Source organism: Paroedura picta, chromosome 3 (assembly GCF_049243985.1).
Source record: "Paroedura picta isolate Pp20150507F chromosome 3, Ppicta_v3.0, whole genome shotgun sequence".
In the NCBI taxonomy this organism is placed as follows: domain Eukaryota; kingdom Metazoa; phylum Chordata; class Lepidosauria; order Squamata; family Gekkonidae; genus Paroedura; species Paroedura picta.
Genome location: NC_135371.1, coordinates 132,793,911 through 132,812,842, shown reverse-complemented (window position 1 = coordinate 132,812,842; position 18,932 = coordinate 132,793,911). Strand labels below are relative to the sequence as shown.

Below are 18,932 nucleotides of genomic sequence, written 5' to 3'. Positions count from 1 at the left end.
GATAACAAATAACAATTTTGGTTTATAATTGTCATATATAAAATTAGAAGCTGCTTTACTTCTCTCTTTTATTTCCTTGCTTCCCCCCCTACTTTTTTCTTCCTATCTGAAAATTTATAATTTTCATTTATTTCTTGTCTGTGCTGTATTTTTTTTCAATCTGAATAAAAAAATATTATAAAACTTGACCATATCTCTCCAATTCAGGAGGGCTTTTAATAAATGTGAGGAGGGAAAGAGGTTTTTTCCCCATAGTTATGTAAGCCTTGAGCTGAGAGGTCCACAAGATATAAATCCTTTACACAAATAAAAAAGCAAGCAAAGAACTAAATGTGCTGCTAAATACCTCTTGGTCATTCCATAATGTCTCAAGTGACCCAACAGAACAATCCATCAGGATACTCCACATTTCTTCATATCTTGGGGGCAGGCTATTAGTTTCTTCGTCAAACACATCGTGAACCAAGTGTTTTGTGAGTTACCACCTTCCTTTCTGCCACAGGACTTTATCAGGGCTTAACGAGTACCTGTTTTTTTACAAGTGTGCATCCAGACATTTTGAACTTTGACACAACACTTCAGGCACAAAATGTCAGAAATCTAACCAGCTGGGAGAAAACACATAAAATGTCTCCACTATTGATAATCGTTTTGCATTGGTCATCAGTACTGTTTTGCCACCTCCTGACAACAGAACACACTAAAAAAAAGAGCTGTTTTCCTTTCTTACAGCTTATGTGAAAGGACTTATCTAAAATATCTGAAGGCCATTGGGAGGGCATGACCCATGACCAAACTGACAGATTGTAATGAATCCATTATTTTCAAATCAGTCCCGCATCCTTCCTGTGCTTGTTTGTAATTTATATGTAATGAATCCATTATTTTCAAATCAGTCCCGCATCCTTCCTGTGCTTGTTTGTAATTTATATGAAATCATGTATACCTTTAAAAAACAGTCACCTACCAGATCTGGTGTTAAAGTAAAAATATTGCATGGTGGCCCCCTTCTTCTCCTGAAAGGTAAAGGGCTGAGACTTCCTCCGCCAATCATACCAGATGGCTGCTGTGCCATTGTTGCTCACTGTAAGCCATGATTCAGCTTTTTCGCCAACCAAAATTTCAAAGGTGACGCGAGCAGCAATGCCAATGTCACCCTATTGAAACAAAAAAAAAAAAAGAGAGAGAGATGGGATCCCCCAATGATCAGGTTTAGCCTTGTTATGACCCCTAGGCTAGGCTAAGACCAAAACTCAATGGTGTACCCCAGTTTCATTCAGATATTAAACTGAAATGACAATAAAGCATCAGAATCTTGATTTACAGAGTTCTCCAAAGTAGGGATGGGCTGGGTGGCTGGGTCAAGGTTTGAGTCTTTTAAACTTAGCAGCTGAGCAGGGTGATCTGGCAGCAATTTCTGTGGTCCATTTCACTTCTCTCCATTTGGAAGTTGGGGAAACGAAACAGGGTTTTAATGGGTGGCAACCATCTCAGCCTTACAACATTGTGAATGTTGCAAGCCATTTTAGCAGTCTGTTTCACTTCCCTCCATTTGGAAGGGAGGGAGTAAAACAGAGGGATTAAACAAAGGGTTTAAATGGAGTCATTTCAGCTTTACAGCAGGGTGGGAAGAGGAGAAGCAAAATGGACTGGCCCAAACTGGGACCGCTTCCACATGACAAATTAGGCCCCAAGCACCAGTACTTTGCGTGTGGTTCTAAATCTCATTCCGCATGGAATCAGGCTCCTCCCGGGGCGGTCCCAGGACTGGCCCAAATTACACTTTCAGTTGGCCCACATCAAGGGAATGTGGAGAAATTCATGTCCCCTTTTTTGCCGCAGAATACATTGTTTAGGGGCTTTTGGTTTGGTAGAGTCTGGGAACATCCCAAACCAAACTGGAATTTTTCAGTTTGTGTCCATTCTTACTCCAAAGTACACAAAAGCAAAGAAACTACCTCCTGATGCTCTGAGAGATCCTTTTTGTCATGTCATTACGAATTGTTATCTAATGCATAAAAACTCCAAATTACCTGATGAGAAAAGTTGTTGATCCAACGAGAAGGCTGTCCACAGAACATCAGAGATGGACCCAAAACTGGTTCTAGAAATACATCTGGATATGCCTCTAATGGATCCCTAACAAAGTCAAATATCAGGATTGACTATTTTTCAACTTTTTAAAAAATTGGGATATTATTAAGACAAATGAACATATATGGCTGCTGTGTGGTTTCTGGGCTGTGTGGCCACAATCTGGTAGTTTTGGTAACTGATGTTTCTTCAGTCACTGTGGCTGGCATTTTCAGTGGTAGGACATAACAAGATGGGAATCTCTCTGGGCAAAGAGTGGCTGCTTCACTTTGGCAAAGAGAGATTTCCATCTTGTGTGTCCTGCCTCTGAAGATACCAGCCACAGTGACTGGCAAAACGTCAGGGACTACACCTACCACACCATGGCCACACAGCCCAGAAAACCCACAACAGCCAGTTGACTCCAGTTGGGAAAGCCTTTGACAAGTCGTGTGTGTAACTCTTACAGGGTATAGAAAGGAAGGGAAAGGCTGAATTTAGTATGACATGTCCATATGACGATGCAGAAAGCAAATAACGCAGAGATTAATAGAGCAAACTTTGCAGACTGGCTATCTTTTTCTGTTCTAAAGAATATTTTGCTTTATTTGCTCAGCCAGGTTAGCCATGACCTAGTGGCCTACCCAAAGTGAAGCAGGTCAAGAAGGTATGTTCACAAAGCTTTTACAGTATTTACTCAAATGCAAGACTACTCCCCAAGGTATTCCATAAAAAGAGGGGTCACTTTACACTTTACACACAAATTACAGTAATGTCCAATAATAGAATTTTGTTTGTGCAGAACACTTTAAACACTTTTAAGCTGTCTTTTTTGGAGTAAATATACATATTTCCAATTCTTGGAGGACCAAACTAGATATTATCTCAGAAAATATGTAGTTCCTATCTTCCCCCCATCTCTACCTGCTGAGCAATTTTCAAAAATATCAATGGGAATTTTTTTAAGTTTGAGCCTGGCGGGGACTTTGTTGCAGGTTACATATCCCAGTCTATCTCTTTTCCTGAAATGCCCCCAGTTCCCACTTACAATGTGAAGGAGACATGGGGCTGGAAACTCTGTGCTTCCTTTATGCCTTGTTTGGCCCAGATTCTACCACCCTGAACATCACTTACTGGATTTCTCTTTGTTCATCAGATTCTTTAATGTCATCAGAGGCTGCAAAGCTTTGTGCTGATACATTGACAAAAGGCTGATTTCTGCCTATGACTTCTAGGCCATCCAGATCCTTGACAGAGTGGGAAAACAGGAAGAAAGTAGTTCTGTTAGTTTTTCTTGTCAAAAAGAAAACAAGAATACTTCAATATAATTTATCTTACAGGCTCTTATGATGCAGTATGGGAGCTATGAATTAAATTATATATTCGTTTTACTAGTCTTTGCAAGGATTAGAATATCATCATACCGGGCGATAAAAATCCATTTTTTCTAAGATCTCTTTTAACTCCTTTCGCCGATGCATTAGAAAGAGGCTCCTATCCCAGCTGCAATGAAAAGGGAGGTACTTTGGAGGTCTGGTACCTGTGGGAATAATCAAATGTGAATTCCATCAATGCCTGTGTGCCTCCTTTGAAAGTGTAACCTGCTGGTGGCTACATCTAGCTGGTAGATAGGAAACTTCTTAGACATCTAGCTGATATATAAGGAACTTCCATATTTACTTTAAAAAAACCTTTCTATTTGTTAATTTTATCCCCAACAGAGAACAATACGGTATATTGATGTTTTGTCACCGCCCAAATGGATTCTGATTATACAAACCTCTAGTAGGGAGCACTTTCACTTGTGCAACTTCCTCCTACCTTTTTACAGAATGTCATGCTTAGGATTCCTCACCCATCTCCATCCAGATGCTGTGTGGTCTCCCAACATGAGTCACTGGTTCTGGGAAGCCACGTTCACTCTGGCCTAATGTCACCATCAGGCCTGTGAGCTCATCTCCAATGCACACAGGCTGGTTCCAAAATTCATTCCCTGCATGCTGACCCTAATAAAGAAATCAAAGCTGAAGGTCGAAGAAGCATGTATGCTAGCAATAAAAAGGCACAGCAGATAGAGGACAGTTTAAAACAAGAACCAATCAAAAGAGTACTTGAATTACTCAGAGTAGATGAGGACCATGCCCAGTTGTTAGCAGCCAAAGTAGGATTAACATAAAATCTAGTCTAGGGAACTGCAGGATGAACAAATTCTCTCCAGCAAATGTTCGGATACACAAGATATTAGCGGCTACAGTGAGTGAGAAATCCAACATCCTTGCTAAGACCTTGGGGGAAATATACAATCGACTGGACCTTATTTTAAAACCAGCCCCTCTTTGTAATAGTTCCCCCTCCTCCAGCCCAACCCCTGGCCTTATATTGTTAACACAGACGTAATAGCTTAATGGATGTACACTCCAAGTTACTGATGAAATAAACTCGGATTCAGACAAGTCTATGCTGGAATGAATCGTTAGTCTCCAAGGTGCCAGGCAAACTCCTGTTTTGCATTTTTCTCTGTTTCATGTGTAGTTCTTGAGTACATTTTCAAAAAGAAAGGCAGTCACTGAATTCATAAAGGACAGGAATAAATGCCACCCTCTCTCTGTCCAAGGAGAACAGGAAGCATTCCAGATGGCATAGCACTGCCTGTGTTTTCTAGTCTCTGTCCATATCTCTGTGTAAAGTGGCAGAGGTGGCTAGGGGTGCCATTTATCAACTTAGGCTGGGTCACCCACTGCAGCTCAATTATCATTGCGCAATATTGCTGCTGGGAGGGAGGGCAGCATGGCGTAGTCTGGTCCCATCAGATCTTGAAAGATGATGATAACCAGGGCTGGTGCTTGAAAGGGAGACCTCCAAGGAGGAATCTGCCCAGGAAGGCAGTGGCAAACCACCTCTGCTTTTCACTCGACTTGAAAGCTCCTTTCTGGGATTATCATAAGTCGCCTGCAATTTGACAACATTTCACACACACACAATCTCTCCCCAGTGCAGTCTCCCTGTTTTGCAGATAAGGAAGTTTTAAGAGATAATTACTTGAAAGAAACACCCCACTCTATAAAGTTGTTCAGAGCCTGGAAGTTCCATGAAGCACATTCAGCATCCTTTACTCCAATGGATTTCCCATCAGGATGAATAAGAAACTGCTAGTTGTCTTTAAAAACAAACATATACCTCCTATTTTTGCAAATCTGCTCTGCCCAGGCAAATAAACTGAGAACCAGTTTGGTGTAGTGGTTAGGAGAGCAGACTTCTAATCTGGCATGCCGGGTTCAATTCTGCACTCCTCCACATGCAGCCAGCTGGGTGACCTTGGGCTCGCCATAGCACTGATAAAGCTGTTCTGACCAAGCAGTAATAGCAGGGCTCTCTCAGCCTCACCCACCCCACAGGGTGTCTGTTGTGGGGAGAGGAAAGGGAAGGTGAATGTAAACTCCTTTGAGACTCCTTCAGGTAGATAAAAGTGGCGTATAAGAACCAACTCTTCTTCTTCTAAATAAATTAATAATCAGGATTTTAATAGCTTTAAACACATTTATTTTGTCTTATTCCCACCTCCCCCCACCAGCAACCTGATTTAAAGTGAACTGTAAGTGTCACACTACCATATTAAAATGTGTGCCTCTGTAGTATCCTCTTGTCAAACATGGTGCACTAAAGGAATTGGATTGGATCTTAATTGGCAACAGCACAGCTGCTCTTGGCATTTGTTAGCAATGACAAGAATTCCTGAATATACTTTGGTTGTACATTTCTGCTTACTAGAAATTATTCAAATATGTGTCCTTCATCACGTTGTGACTCATGTATAATCACACAAGTGGTGAGGATTCCAAGCCAACGTATACTTTTGTACAAGTGCAATTGTTGGTACATCTCAACTATGGCTGACCAGTTTCTGACCAGTCTGCATTATGAGAATCTTGTTATTTATTTCTCATTCTTACGTAGACCCCACTTTTGTCCCCAGTGAGAACCCAAAGCAGCTGACCTCTTTCTTTGCTTCTCCATTTTCTCCACACAAGAACTCTGTGTAGTAAGTGAGGGTGCAAGTGTGTGACTGGCCCAAAGTCACCCAGCTAGCTTCCATCACAAAGTAGGGATCTGAACCTGGGTCTCCCAGATCCTAATCTGACTCTCTAACCATTTCATCATCCTGGTTCTTTTGGCAGCGCGGCAGCTGAGTGTGCAGAATTCTTACATACATGGAATTTGCCACAAGCCTCACCAAATGTAGCCCTGAATGAAATAGAGGATGGGAGGGTGCTATACACTACTCTGGGACAACAATTACTTAGGTAGACAGACACAGTGAATCAGGGCCCTGGGCCAGTATTACCTTGCCGGGGTAAAGAGCAGGGAGACAGCACTCAATCAGAGTCCTCTCCTCCTGGATCTGCCGGTAACTCTCTGAAAAGTTCATCAGCAGCTTGCTTTCTGATTTTTGTAGTTTTTCTAAAACACAAGTCAAACAAGCAAAAGACAATTACAACTATATCCACTGCCCCAAAAAATCAATCTTGTGTATACATCACTCAGTCTTAAAGGCCATCTGTCCCACCCTCCACACTTGCCTGAAATCTTCCCTCCAGTCAGAGGAAACACTGTGAGCACCGAACTGCGTGCTCTCAGTTGTCTCAACGATTAGTCTTTAAAAGTATATTTTGAAATGTCCAGAAGATGCTTGCTACAAGGTTTTGTGCTTGGCCTGCCCTTGCCCAGACCCCGCCCACTTTTATTCACCGCACAGCCCTTTGTACTGTTTCTTCCTGAGTGCCATGTTCCGATGCCAGTTCTGAAGGGCCATGTGCTGGGATGAAGAGACTGGGGTGGCTTCCTCCTTTTCCTCCTGCTTCGCTCTGTTCCGCCACCAAACGGGCACCGTGCTTGTCGACTGTGGTGAGTCAGGAATCATTGCGGATACCTGAAAGGGAATATCCAAGTGTCGTTAAGATCTCACTTCAAAGATGGTGACTAGACAAAAAGCTGGTTTTATGCCTCTTGTTGTTTGATGCATGGTATGCCCCTGAAAGTGTTATGAACACTTGCTCTTCTCCAGGCTTTGTCACTAATCAGAAATTTTCTCCTTTGAGTCCAATGAGCACTTCATTAAAAGATTCTGACTTTCCGAAAGCACCCTTATGGTATCTGACAAACGTCACAATTGTTCCTCATCCTCAAGCACTCTGCAGTGGTGCCTCAAATAAAAGGAGTGTCCCCTTCTGATGTTACTTCTGTGATGTGGCAACAGTTTCTTTCCACAATCTTAACCCTGCCCGCGGCACCACAGGTGCCGCGGACTAAATAAAGCCGTAAGGGCTTGGGGGGAGGAGTTAGGGCGGGCTCTGTCCGGGATGAGGAAGGGTGCCGATTGGCCCCTTCCTCCGGACAGACCATCGGCGGGGACAATCGGCAGGCGCTTCGTGAGCAATTGTGAGCCGCGCACAGCTCTCTTGCCGGCGGCCTGACGCGTCGGGAAGAGCAAAGCGCCTCCGACGCGTCAGGCCACCGGCACGCGGGACATGGCGGCCTGCCGACTCGCTGGCCGCGTGCTGCCCTGCTAGCACCCGCTGTATTGTATGTACAGCGGGCTTGATTACTAGTAACACAATAAATAAGAATCCAGGATATTGATCACCAGATAATTTATGCTGGTGCAGGGGGACCGTGCTCCCCACGAGCTTTTGGTCTATCCTATACCCCAAACACTATGACACACTATTTTTCCAACCTTATAATACCTTCAAACCGCAGAGCGTTTATGTTAGCCAGACTAAATGTATTTCCTTCTGCAATGGTTGAAGGCAGGTATAGTAGAATTCCCCACAATGAAAGAATTTGCAGGTATTGCCATACAGAACCAGACTCAGTTTGCCATCTCATTCTGCGATGTGAGTTGTATAACAACAAATGTTCTGACTTGATCTCCCCACTTCTACCCTTCCCTAATGTCTCACATGGCAGGGCTCTTGAATTGCTGCTTATCGATAATTGCTCGGAGACCACTGAATGGGTAGCCAAGTTTTTATCTATAGTAATGACCCACAGAATAAAGAAGTAAACGTCACTGGCTTCATCTTTTTGTATTTGCTGCTCCCTTGCCTGCTGTAACTTTCCTCACAATTTTTTAGACTTGTATTACAGAAGCAATTGGTATATTGTGAATGCCATTAAAGGTTTTGTATTGTGTATTGTGTGTGAGTGCAGGACACTCTCTTATCGGAGAGAGGAAGAAATGTCCACCAATATAGAAAATAATTTATTATCCAGCACATTTTTTCTTTTAAAATATCAGCCTTCAGAGGGCATATGATCACCAAACACAGAAAGTAGTTAAGTGACGAGGGATAGAAATATAATCAAAAAACACAATGCAAGGACTTGCCACAGGGAAGTACTATTATAGGCATTCACCCTAACAAAAGGCTAAGTTGTACTATAATTGTCATGACTGCATGGAAATTTCTGGATTTTCATGGCACCATAAGTGGGTTGGGTAACCACCATATAGACTAGATAATCTTATATAGTGCTAATATTATTTATTTAAACTAGTTCCACTAACTTTGCCTCTGAAATAACAATATACCGCAATTGAAACCAACATGAGAATGTCCTCTTGCTAAGGCTTCTTTCTTGAATTCCTGGAGGGTTCCCAAGATGCTGTGGGACAGGATGTGTCCATAGTTATCAACTATTGGTCCTTCTATACCTGCAGTAAAACATACGACAGTATGTCCGAAAAGTCATAGAATCCTTTCAAAGAACATCTAGAACAGTGGTCCCCAACCTTTTTGTCACCGGGGACCGGTCAACGCTTGACAATTTTACTGAGGCCTGGAGGGGGGGGCTAGTCTTTTGCTGAAGAAGAAGAAGAAGAAGAAGAAGAAGAAGAAGAAGAAGAAGAAGAAGAAGAAGAAGAAGAAGAAGAAGAAGAAGAAGAAGAAGAAGAGTTGGTTCTTATATGCCGCTTTTCCCTACACGAAGGAGGCTCAAAGCGGCTTACAGTCGCCTTCCTATTCCTCTACCCACAACAGACACCCTGTGGGGTGGGTGAGGCTGAGAGAGCCCTAATATCACTGCCCGGTCAGAACAGTTTTATCAGTGCCGTGGCGAGCCCAAGGTAACCCAGCTGGTTGCATGTGGGGGAGCACAGAATCGAACCCGGCATGCCAGATTAGAAGTCCGCACTCCTAACCACTACACCAAACTGAGGGACATCGCCACCTGAGCCCCTGCTCCACTTGCTTTCTCACTGGCCCCCCTGACTTACCGCCGCCCACTGCCAGCAGCGGGGGAGCCCCAGCCATGGCACGGCCATTGGAGAGCACCAAAGGTGAGCCGGTGGCAAAGTGGCAGGGCAGTCCCCGAGGCAGCAGTCAGGGAGGAGGACAAGGAGGAGCTGCGGCCTGGTACCGACTGATCCACGAACCGGTACCGGTCCCCGGACCGGGGGTTGGGGACCAGTGATCTAGAGTATAGATCATTCTGAGATCCCCAGACTGTATTATGAACAGTATAAGCTGGCGATAACTGTACCCGAATAATTCAGTGTTTTCTTAGTTTCATCTGGAACAGCTGGATAAGCAACCAGGAAATGTTTTTTCTTCCTTGTTGTTTGTGGCTTGGATTTACGAACAAGGAACTTCTTGATTACGGAAGGTTTCTCTTCTTCAGGAGGGCGTTCAGGATGGAGCTACCAAAACAGAATTAAGTCACATTGAGAATGGCTCTACTTTCAGTATTCTCATTATCCTATGGGTAACAACAGTTAAAGAAGTAACATAGTTAAATGAAACTTTCTACCTTCAATCCCTTGTAAATTAGTTGCCTGAAGTAAAAAAGAATGATCTATGACACCCATTTCATACATGCAAGTAACAAAAGAAGGTCTTATATGGGGGGAAATATTCCAGGAAAGAAGGTAACTTGGTGATGGGAAAGGAAGTCAGTGCTGTATACCCACTTTTTTAAGGTCCTCCAACCTGATTGCCAGAGCTTGGATTTCATCTCCTTGCAGGACACAGCTCACTGGCTCTGGCTCTTCTGGGACTGGAGAGGAAGGCTGCTCAAAAATTTTTGTTCTTCTCCTATCTGAAAAAAAAGCACTGAATAAAAAACTAGATTTTCTGTGGAATATCTTTTTTCTTTTTTTGAAACAGCAAGGAAGTTAGTTAGGACCCATCAGGAAGACTGCATTTCTTCAGTTTTATATCCCTGGTCCAAGCTGCCAATGTGGCAACCTAAGAAAAGGACTTCTTACTCATGGGACCAAAAACCTGGAATATTCTTCCCAGGAAGATTCATCGGTCTCCCTGTAGTAGAGTCTACCATCAGCAAGTGAAGATTTGGGGGTGGAGGCGGTTTGACATTCCCTCACTAACTCTTATTAGCCCAATTCCTTTTGTCTGTTTTTACAGATTAATCTGTTTATTATTGGATACAAATATATTAGCCTTTATTTATGTGTGTGTATGTTAAATGCTTTTTTATGTTTGCCACCTTGGAGATCATGAATTAGGTGAAAAGGCAGCACAGAAATGTTTTCAATAATTAAAGTTGTTCCTCAGCCCATTTCAAATGGCTGGTATTGATCTTGAAACCCCAAATGCTTAGGGACCATAACATTTGAGGTACCCCGTGAGGGCGTGCTCATCCTTGATTATCAGTTGTTGCTGCCTTCCTCTATAAAAGCTACTAGCAAGCACACAAGACAGAGCTTTCTTAGGAGTCACCACCAACTTACTTGGGATTTCCCTACACAAAAAGCCATCTGGCTCCTTCTCACTTAATCTTCCACAGACCTGTGACTATATTTTTGGGAGACTTCTGGGCAGCAAAATATGAAAACAAGCTGAACATGAACCCCAGAGAGTACTGTGATCCAGTAACACCAAACAGCTAATGATACCTGGCCCTAAAGAAGTACATCTGGCCTCAACCAGAGTCAGTGCCTTCTTGGCTATGGCTCCTGCCTGGTGGAATGAGTTCCCTGGGAACATCAGTGCCTTGGCCAAACTTACTGAGTTCCAGAGGGCCTGCAAGATGGAGCTCTTCTGCTGGCCTTGTGGTTGAAGCCAGTCAGGAAATTACACCTCCAAAAACCACCAGGCCTCCCTCCCATCCCTTCTTACCTACCCCTCCTGCCTTTGACACCTTCATCAACCAATTTCACCCCAGAACGTATTGCTGATGCAGATAATTCTTAATATTTTCAATTATGATTTTAAAGTTTACGGATTTTAATGCTGAACCATTTTATTGTACACAATGAATGCTTGTTCTTCACTGCCCTGACATCACTGTACCACCAAGAAGGGTGATACAGAAATTGATCAAATAAATAAAGTAAGTAAAGTTCAACTATGGCCTGTTGATGTGAAAGCCATATTGGTGTAGTGATTAAGAGCAGCGGCCTTTAATTTGGAGAACCAGGTTTGATTCCCTACTCTTCCACATGAAGCCTGCTAAGTGACATTGGGTCAGTTACAATTCTCTCGGAACTCTCTCAGCCCCACCTACCTCACAGGGTTTCTGTTGTAGGGAGAGAAAGGGAAGGTGATTGTAAGATGGTTTGAGATTCCTTAAGGTCATGAAAACTCTTCTTTAAAAGTCTGTGGATTTGTTGGTTTCACCTCTAATTTTATTTTGCTGATTTTGATGTTCTTTATTTTATTATTTCTATTACTTTGGATTTATTGCAGCATTTATCCCTTTATGCTGCTTAACTTCCTTCTTTATTTTTTCATTCCAATGTGCCATAAAATGCACTGCATACTATTTTATTGGGGTATACGAGGAGAAACGGCCCCAGTGAAAAACAGAGCTCTTGCCTAGTGATAGGTATTAGTCTAGTGATAGGTATTGCCTAGTGATAGGTATTACAGTTCATATTCATGGAGAAATGTGATAACTGTGATATTTTGTTCAGTTATTGACTGGCAATTACTGAAGAAGACACTGAAAACGGGCTAAGCACACCTGGGACCCCGTTCTGATTGCCCATATCTGGAATTATGGATACTGATCAGTGGAAAATTAGATATATATTCATTTAATAAGAAAAAAGACTTTATTACATTTGTGCCATTTTGATTTCGATTTTTGACTTCTTACTATTTTATTAGCAGAAGTGGCATGTTAGATATCGCTAAAATAAAATAATCAAAATCTTTAAAGACGATGCAGTAAAAGTGCTATACTCAATATGCCAGCAAATTTGGAAAACTCAACAATGGCCACAGGATTGGAAAAGGTCAGTTTACATTCCAATCCCAAAGAAGGGCAATGCCAAAGAACGTTCAAACTACTGCACCATTACACTCATTTCTCATGCTAGCAAAGTTATGCTCAAAAGTTATGCTCCTACAAGCTAGGCTCCAGCAATATGTGGACCGAGAACTTCCAGAAGTACAGGCAGGATTTCGAAGAGACAGAGAAACAAGAGATCAAATTGCCAACATACACTGGATTATGGAGAAAGCTAGGTAGTTAGAATCATAGAATCATAGAGTTGGAAGGGGCCATACAGGCCATCTAGTCCAACCCGCTGCTCAACGCAGGATCAGCCCTAAGCATCCAAGAAAAGTGTGTATCCAACCTTTGCTTGAAGACTGCCAGTGAGGGGGAGCTCACCACCTCCTTAGGCAGCCTATTCCACTGCTGAACTACTCTGACTGTGAATTTCCCCCCCTGATATCTAGCCTATATCGTTGTACTTATAGTTTAAACCCATTACTGCATGTCCTCTCCTCTGTAGCCAACAGAAACAGCATCCTGCCCTCCTCCAAATGACAACCTTTCAAATACTTAAAGAGGGCTATCATGTCCCCTCTCAACCTCCTTTTCTCCAGGCTGAACATTCCCAAGTCCCTCAACCTATCTTCATAGGGCTTGGTCCCTTGGCCCCAGATCATCTTTGTCGCTCTCCTCTGTTCCCTTTCAATTTTATTTACGTCCTTCTTGAAGTGAGGCCTCCAGAACTGCACACAGTACTCCAGGTGTGGTCTGACCAGTGCCGTATACAATGGGACTATGACATCTTGTGATTTTGATGTGATGCCCCTGTTAATACAGCCCAAAATGGCATTCACCTTTTTACCGCTGCATCACACTGCCTGCTCATGTTTAGTTTACAATCCACAAGTACCCCAAGGTCTCGTTCACACACAGTGTTACCTAGAAGCGTATCCCCCATCCAGTAGGCATGCTTTTCATTTTTCTGACCCAGATGCAGAACTTTACACTTATCTTTATTAAATTGCATCTTGTTCTCATTAGCCCATTTTTTCATTGTGTTCAGATCTCGTTGAATTCTGTCTCTATCTTCCGGTGTATTTGCCAGTCCTCCCAATTTGGTGTCATCTGCAAACTTGATGAGTAGTCCTTCCACCCCCACACCTAGATCATTAATAAATATATTAAAAAGTACCAGGCCAAGCACCGAGCCCTGAGGTATCCCGCTACTCACCTCTCTCCAGTCTGATGAATCACCATTGACAACAACTCTTTGAGTGTGGTTCACTAACCAATTCCCTATCCACCTAACTATCTGAAAATCCAGATTGCAGTCCTTCAATTTATCCATCAGAGTTCCAGAAGAACATCTACTTCTGCTTCATTGACTATGCTAAAGCCTTTGATTGTGTGGAGCACAACAAATTGTGGCAAGTTCTTAAAGAGATGGGAATACCAGAGCATCTTATTCATCTCTTGAGAAACCTATATGCAGGTCAAGAAGCAACAGTGAGAACCGAGCATGGAATCATTGATTGGTTCAAAATTGAGAAAGGAGTTCGGGAAGGCTGTATACTGTCGCCTTGCCTATTTAACTTGTATGCAGAGCACATCATGAGAAAGGCGGGATTAGAGGAGTCACAAATTGGGATCAAGATTGCAGGGAGAAATATCAACAACCTCGGATATGCAGATGATACCACTCTAATGGCAGAAAGTGAAGAGGAACTAAAGAGCCTGTTGATGCGGGTGAAGGAGGAGAGTGCAAAAGTTGGCTTGAAACTCAACATAAAGAAAAAAAAGATCATGGCATCCGGCCCTCTCAGTTCCTGGCAAATAGATGGGGAAGAAATGGAGATAGTGACAGGGAAGTGGGGAGCTTCACGGCTCCTGATTTGCCCCTCCGAGTTTTATCCCGGACAGGGCCCGCTCTAACTCCTCCCAACTTGCTCTTAGCCTTTTATTAATAACTGTAGAGCGGTTTACAGATTCTATACAATCTGGAGAAGATGGAAATCTCACACTATGGCCACTCTCCCAACCTTCAGCCTCCATTATAAATCCTAGTTTAATGGAAGAAGTATGAGTAGAAGTAGAAGTAGTAGTAGAAGAAGAAGAAGAAGAAGAAGAAGAAGAGTTGGTTCTTATATGCCGCTTTTCCCTACCCGAAGGAGGCTCAAAGCGGCTTACAATCGCCTTCCCATTCCTCTCCCCACAGCAGACACCCTGTGAGGTGGGTGAGGCTGAGAGAGCCCTGATATCGCTGCCCGGTCAGAACAGTTTTATCAGTGCCGTGGCGAGCCCAAGGTCACCCAGCTGGTTGCATGTGGGGGAGCGCAGAATCGAACCTGGCATGGCAGATTAGAAGTCCGCACTCCTAACCACTACACCAAACTGGGGGAATGATCAGTTTTGTAGCTAGGAAGCCATTGTCTGTTTTAAAGTTTCCTATGCTTGCTTTACAAACCAAGCAATTCTATGACCCAGTCTTCTTTCCTCAACCCACCCAATAAGACAATGTTACTGCTGAGCCACAAACAAGAAGAGTCGTTTTTATGCCCTGCTTTTCATTACTTGAAGGAGTCTCAAAGTGGCTTACAATCACCTTCCCTTCCTCTCCAAGCAACAGACACCCTGTGAGGCAGATGGGGCTAAGAGAGCTCTGACAGAACTGCTCCAGGAAAACAGCTCTGTCAGTACTATGACGAACCCAAGGTCTGGCTGTATGTGGAGGAGGCAGGGAATAAACCCCAGCTCAGCAGATGAGAAATCTGCACTCCTAACCACTACAACAACTATAGGTACATGACACTACTGCACCAAGCTACAAGTACATGAGACAACCTCAGTACCATATTCTCTCCTCAGTCACATTTGGACAGCAATTTACTATAGCACCGGTTTAGCATGCTCTCTCAAAGACAGAAGTTCCGAAAATGTATATAAATTGGCTAACAGCTATTCCCCTCATCTTTAAGACCAACAAAGATTTATTCAAGGCATGAGCTTTTGAGTGATGAAGGGTGCTTGCACTCGAAAGCTCATGCCTTGAATAAATCGTTGTTGGTCTTAAAGGTGCTACTTCAGACCAACACGGCTACTCATTTGAAGTTATTCCCCTTGTACTTCTGAAAGCATGAATCCTGTGGAGAAGGTTGCACACAGCACATTCATCCTACTACTATCAAGCCTATTTGTGGGATAGGTGGGTGGCAACTCATGAGAGAGGAGACGTTTCCAGACACTGTGGATTGCAGAGGCTAGATGAATGGGGGGGTGGGGGGTGGACATCTGACCCCCCTTAAAATTGACACAGAGTGCCAGACTGGATGCAATGACATCCTTGAGGCTGCCATGAGGGCCCTATCACCATTTTAAAGTGACTTTAAAATGCTGCAAGGCCCTAGCCCTGGTTGCGCATGTAGCATGGTGTTCGTTCCATGTGTGCCTTTTCAAGTACTGAGACAGCTGCGGTGTGTGCGACCATTTGGACAGTGGACAAAGCCTCAGGGGGGAGACGAACCCCTCTGACCAGCACAATCATTTCCAAATGATGACAGTGGTGGTCACAAGGGCACCACCACATCTAGTTTGGCCCTGGCAGGCACTGACTTTTGTCATGTTCTTGAGTGCTGCCCCTGTGAACAATACAGATGACTGTTACAAAAAGCTTTGCTGGTTCAGACCACGGGCCCATCTAAGTCAACATCCTATTTGAAACAGTAGCTTGTCAGATGCTTATGGGGTACCCACAAATGCCACGTGAAGTTAACAATTGTATGGCCCCAGCATTTACTTCCCATAATCTCTTTAGGCACCTGAGTTAATAGCCCTTGATGTACCTCCACACACTATGGATTTTAATTTTAAAGAGCTCACTGCCCCTCTGGGAATATTTATCCCACCCTTCCCCCCAAAAGATCAGGGCAGTGTCCATGGTTCTCCCTGGGGGGTGGTATATAAATTGAATTAATCAATTGATTAATCAATGAATTTATCTCCTACATCTCCTGGAAGCAGATTCTCTAACTAGAATTGCACCGTGTGAATAACACTTCCTCTTGTCGCCCTGAATTGGCGGCCAAGTGAGGCGCCTTCACAGAATATAGGAATCATAGAATCATAGAATTGGAAGGGACCTCATGGGTCATCTAGTCCAACCCCCTGCACTATGCCGGACACTCACATCCCAATTGCTCATCTACTGTAACCTGCCACCCCTTTGCCCATTTCTTTTGAGGCCCCTTGGGGTCGAGGGTCCTCCGAGCAGCACCCGCACCTGTGCCGGAGGTTAACACGCAGCGCAACCATGACTGGCCTCCCTCTGGGGTTCGCACAGCCTCTGCGGCACAGCCCTCCTGCGCCCAGCCTCCCTCTTCCTTCCGCGCGCGGGGTGTGCAGTGGTGCCCGCCGCCTTGCCCCCTCCTCCACAGCCTGCCCAGAGCGCTGAATAGGAGCCGGGACTGGGCGCCCGCCCCCTTTCCCACGAGAGGGCTCCGTCCACCAGAGCGACCGGGCAGAGGTTCTTCCCACGGCGGAGCCTGGACGGGGCGTCACTTCCAAGGGAGGAGCTACAAATTCTCCTTTCGGAAGCCCAGCCCAGCCCGGCCCCGTCGGGTCCACGGAGCCCCCCCCCCTATGGCCAGGCAGGTCCGACAGCTTCCCTTCCCTTCCCTTCCTACCGGGGGGCGTTTTACTATTGCGGGTGTCCTTCTTCCCCGCCTTGTTCATCATGATCCACGAAGGGGGACGGGACCCCGCAGCGCCGGCCGGGAGCGGAGCGCCGGCGTACTCGTCTCCATGGCGACACTTCTTTCTCTTTAGCCCCGCCCGGCGGGCCTCCCGCGGTGACTCGAGAACCAATCAGCTTGAAGGGTATAAGTCACGCCCACACAGCGTGCTCTCTCAAGCACCACAAGCCCATAGGACCGGGAAGCCTGGACGCATGCGCAAATTACTTCCACAAGCGTGAGCTGATGGGCACGCGCTTTCTGAGGAGACGGGAGGCGATGGAGGAGAAGCTGAAGGCCGCTGGGAGAGAGGAAGAGCCCCGTGCGACGGATTGACTCAGTTCAAGAAGCGGCGGCCCTCGGCATGCAAGACCTGGACACGGCCATTAACTTTTTAGGACATGCTTAACACACGCGTTGGTGTAGTAGTTGGACTTCATGTAACTCTGTATCATTGTTCTAGAATAGCTGGGGTTTGACCAACTGTTTCTTGACGCAGGCTCAGTTGGGTCGCCGTGTTGCTCTGAAGCGGCAGAACAGAGTTTGAGTCCAGGGGCACCTTTAAGACCAACGAAGTTTTGTACAAGGTAGAAGCTTTTGCGTGCACACATGCTTCCTTAGATATAGTGAAATGAGAGCTCCCAGTCCATAGGTTCAGGTATGAGCAGCAAATGAGCATAAGCATAATAAATGGTTTGTAACATATCCAAGGACCACACTGGCTTAAGGAGCTTGGTTTATGTGGTCACCATTTGCTTGGGTTTAATAAGAGGGAGAAACATAGTGAAGGAAAAAATATATTAAAATCTGAGATAGATGCGCAGATCAGTTGTGGAGAGTAATTAACTGCCTGCCGTTATAGTGTATCCTCAAACGTGGAGGTCATTTTACAGCATCCTTTTCTTTGAGGTGGGGTGAAATACAAACCAGAGAAATAAATTCCAGTCTACCATGCCAAATTACATTGCATTCTATGATTCATTACATTACAATCACTACTCTAATTAAATACAAAAAAAATTAAAGGGGATGTATACCCCTTGGTGAAAATACTGATGTAAGGCTGTGAGGTTACAATATGTAGTGAGATAAGAAACCAATGTCCCCAAGTTCCATTGTTCTAACTTGTTGTAATAATTTGCAACTCAGCAATTTCCCTTTCCAGTCTAATCCTGCAGTTCCTTTGCAATAAAACAGCTACTTTGAGGTCACCCATTGAATGTCCTGGAAGACTGCAATGTTCTACAGGTTTTTCAGTCTTGTGATTCTTAAGGTCAGATTTGTGTCCATTTATTCTTTAGCGTAGGGCTTGACCTGTTTGCTCTATTTAGAGAACAAAAAAGCATTGTTGGCATTTAATGGCATATACAATGTTAGACAATGTGCAAGTGAATGAGCCTGAGATAGAATAATAGAGTTGGAAGGGACTTCTTGGCTCATCTAGTCCAACCCCCTGCACTATGCAGAGCACTCACAACCATATCCTGCCACCCTCTTAAGCCTTCACAGAATTAACCTCTCTGTCAGATGGCTATCCAGCCTCTGTTTAAAAATTTCCAAAGATGCAGGTAGCCTGTTCCACTGAGAAACCACTCTGTCAGGAACTTCTTTTGGATGTTTAGATGGAATTCCTTTTGAAATGAGTGCTGGTGGGGGTGGGAGTGGGCAGGGAGACCACTAGCAGTTTCTTTAAACCTCCCATAAAAATAGTTGCGTTCTTAAAGTTGCAAGCAGTGCACATTTAATGGATGGTAAGTAAATGAATGAAGTCAGTGGGACTGGGGCAGCTTAAATGTGTATATAGGATTGGGCTGTGAGGCTACAAATGTAGATTATGGTAAATTTTGCACATGTGCTTTTGTACTTGCATTATTGTTATGCAATTAGTTC

The 18,932-nt window shown here is 44.2% G+C and overlaps 1 protein-coding gene across 1 annotated transcript in view; it reads right to left on the bottom strand.

Annotated features, from left to right (window-relative positions):
* The window catches only part of MYCBPAP (MYCBP associated protein), a 31,505-nt gene extending 14,356 nt beyond the window's left edge, over positions 1–17,149 (bottom strand). Inside the window, exons 1-11 of the mRNA XM_077327933.1 lie at positions 16,995–17,149; positions 10,043–10,170; positions 9,616–9,772; positions 8,682–8,788; positions 6,820–7,000; positions 6,416–6,531; positions 3,929–4,079; positions 3,498–3,613; positions 3,208–3,320; positions 2,034–2,139; positions 968–1,157 (exon numbers count right to left, since the gene is read on the bottom strand). Of these exons, the coding sequence (XP_077184048.1) occupies positions 968–1,157; positions 2,034–2,139; positions 3,208–3,320; positions 3,498–3,613; positions 3,929–4,079; positions 6,416–6,531; positions 6,820–7,000; positions 8,682–8,788; positions 9,616–9,772; positions 10,043–10,170; positions 16,995–17,046 (1,417 nt within the window). The 5' untranslated portion in view covers positions 17,047–17,149. The remainder of the gene's footprint in view (positions 1–967; positions 1,158–2,033; positions 2,140–3,207; positions 3,321–3,497; positions 3,614–3,928; positions 4,080–6,415; positions 6,532–6,819; positions 7,001–8,681; positions 8,789–9,615; positions 9,773–10,042; positions 10,171–16,994) is intronic.
* Between the last annotated feature and the right edge of the window lie 1,783 nt (positions 17,150–18,932).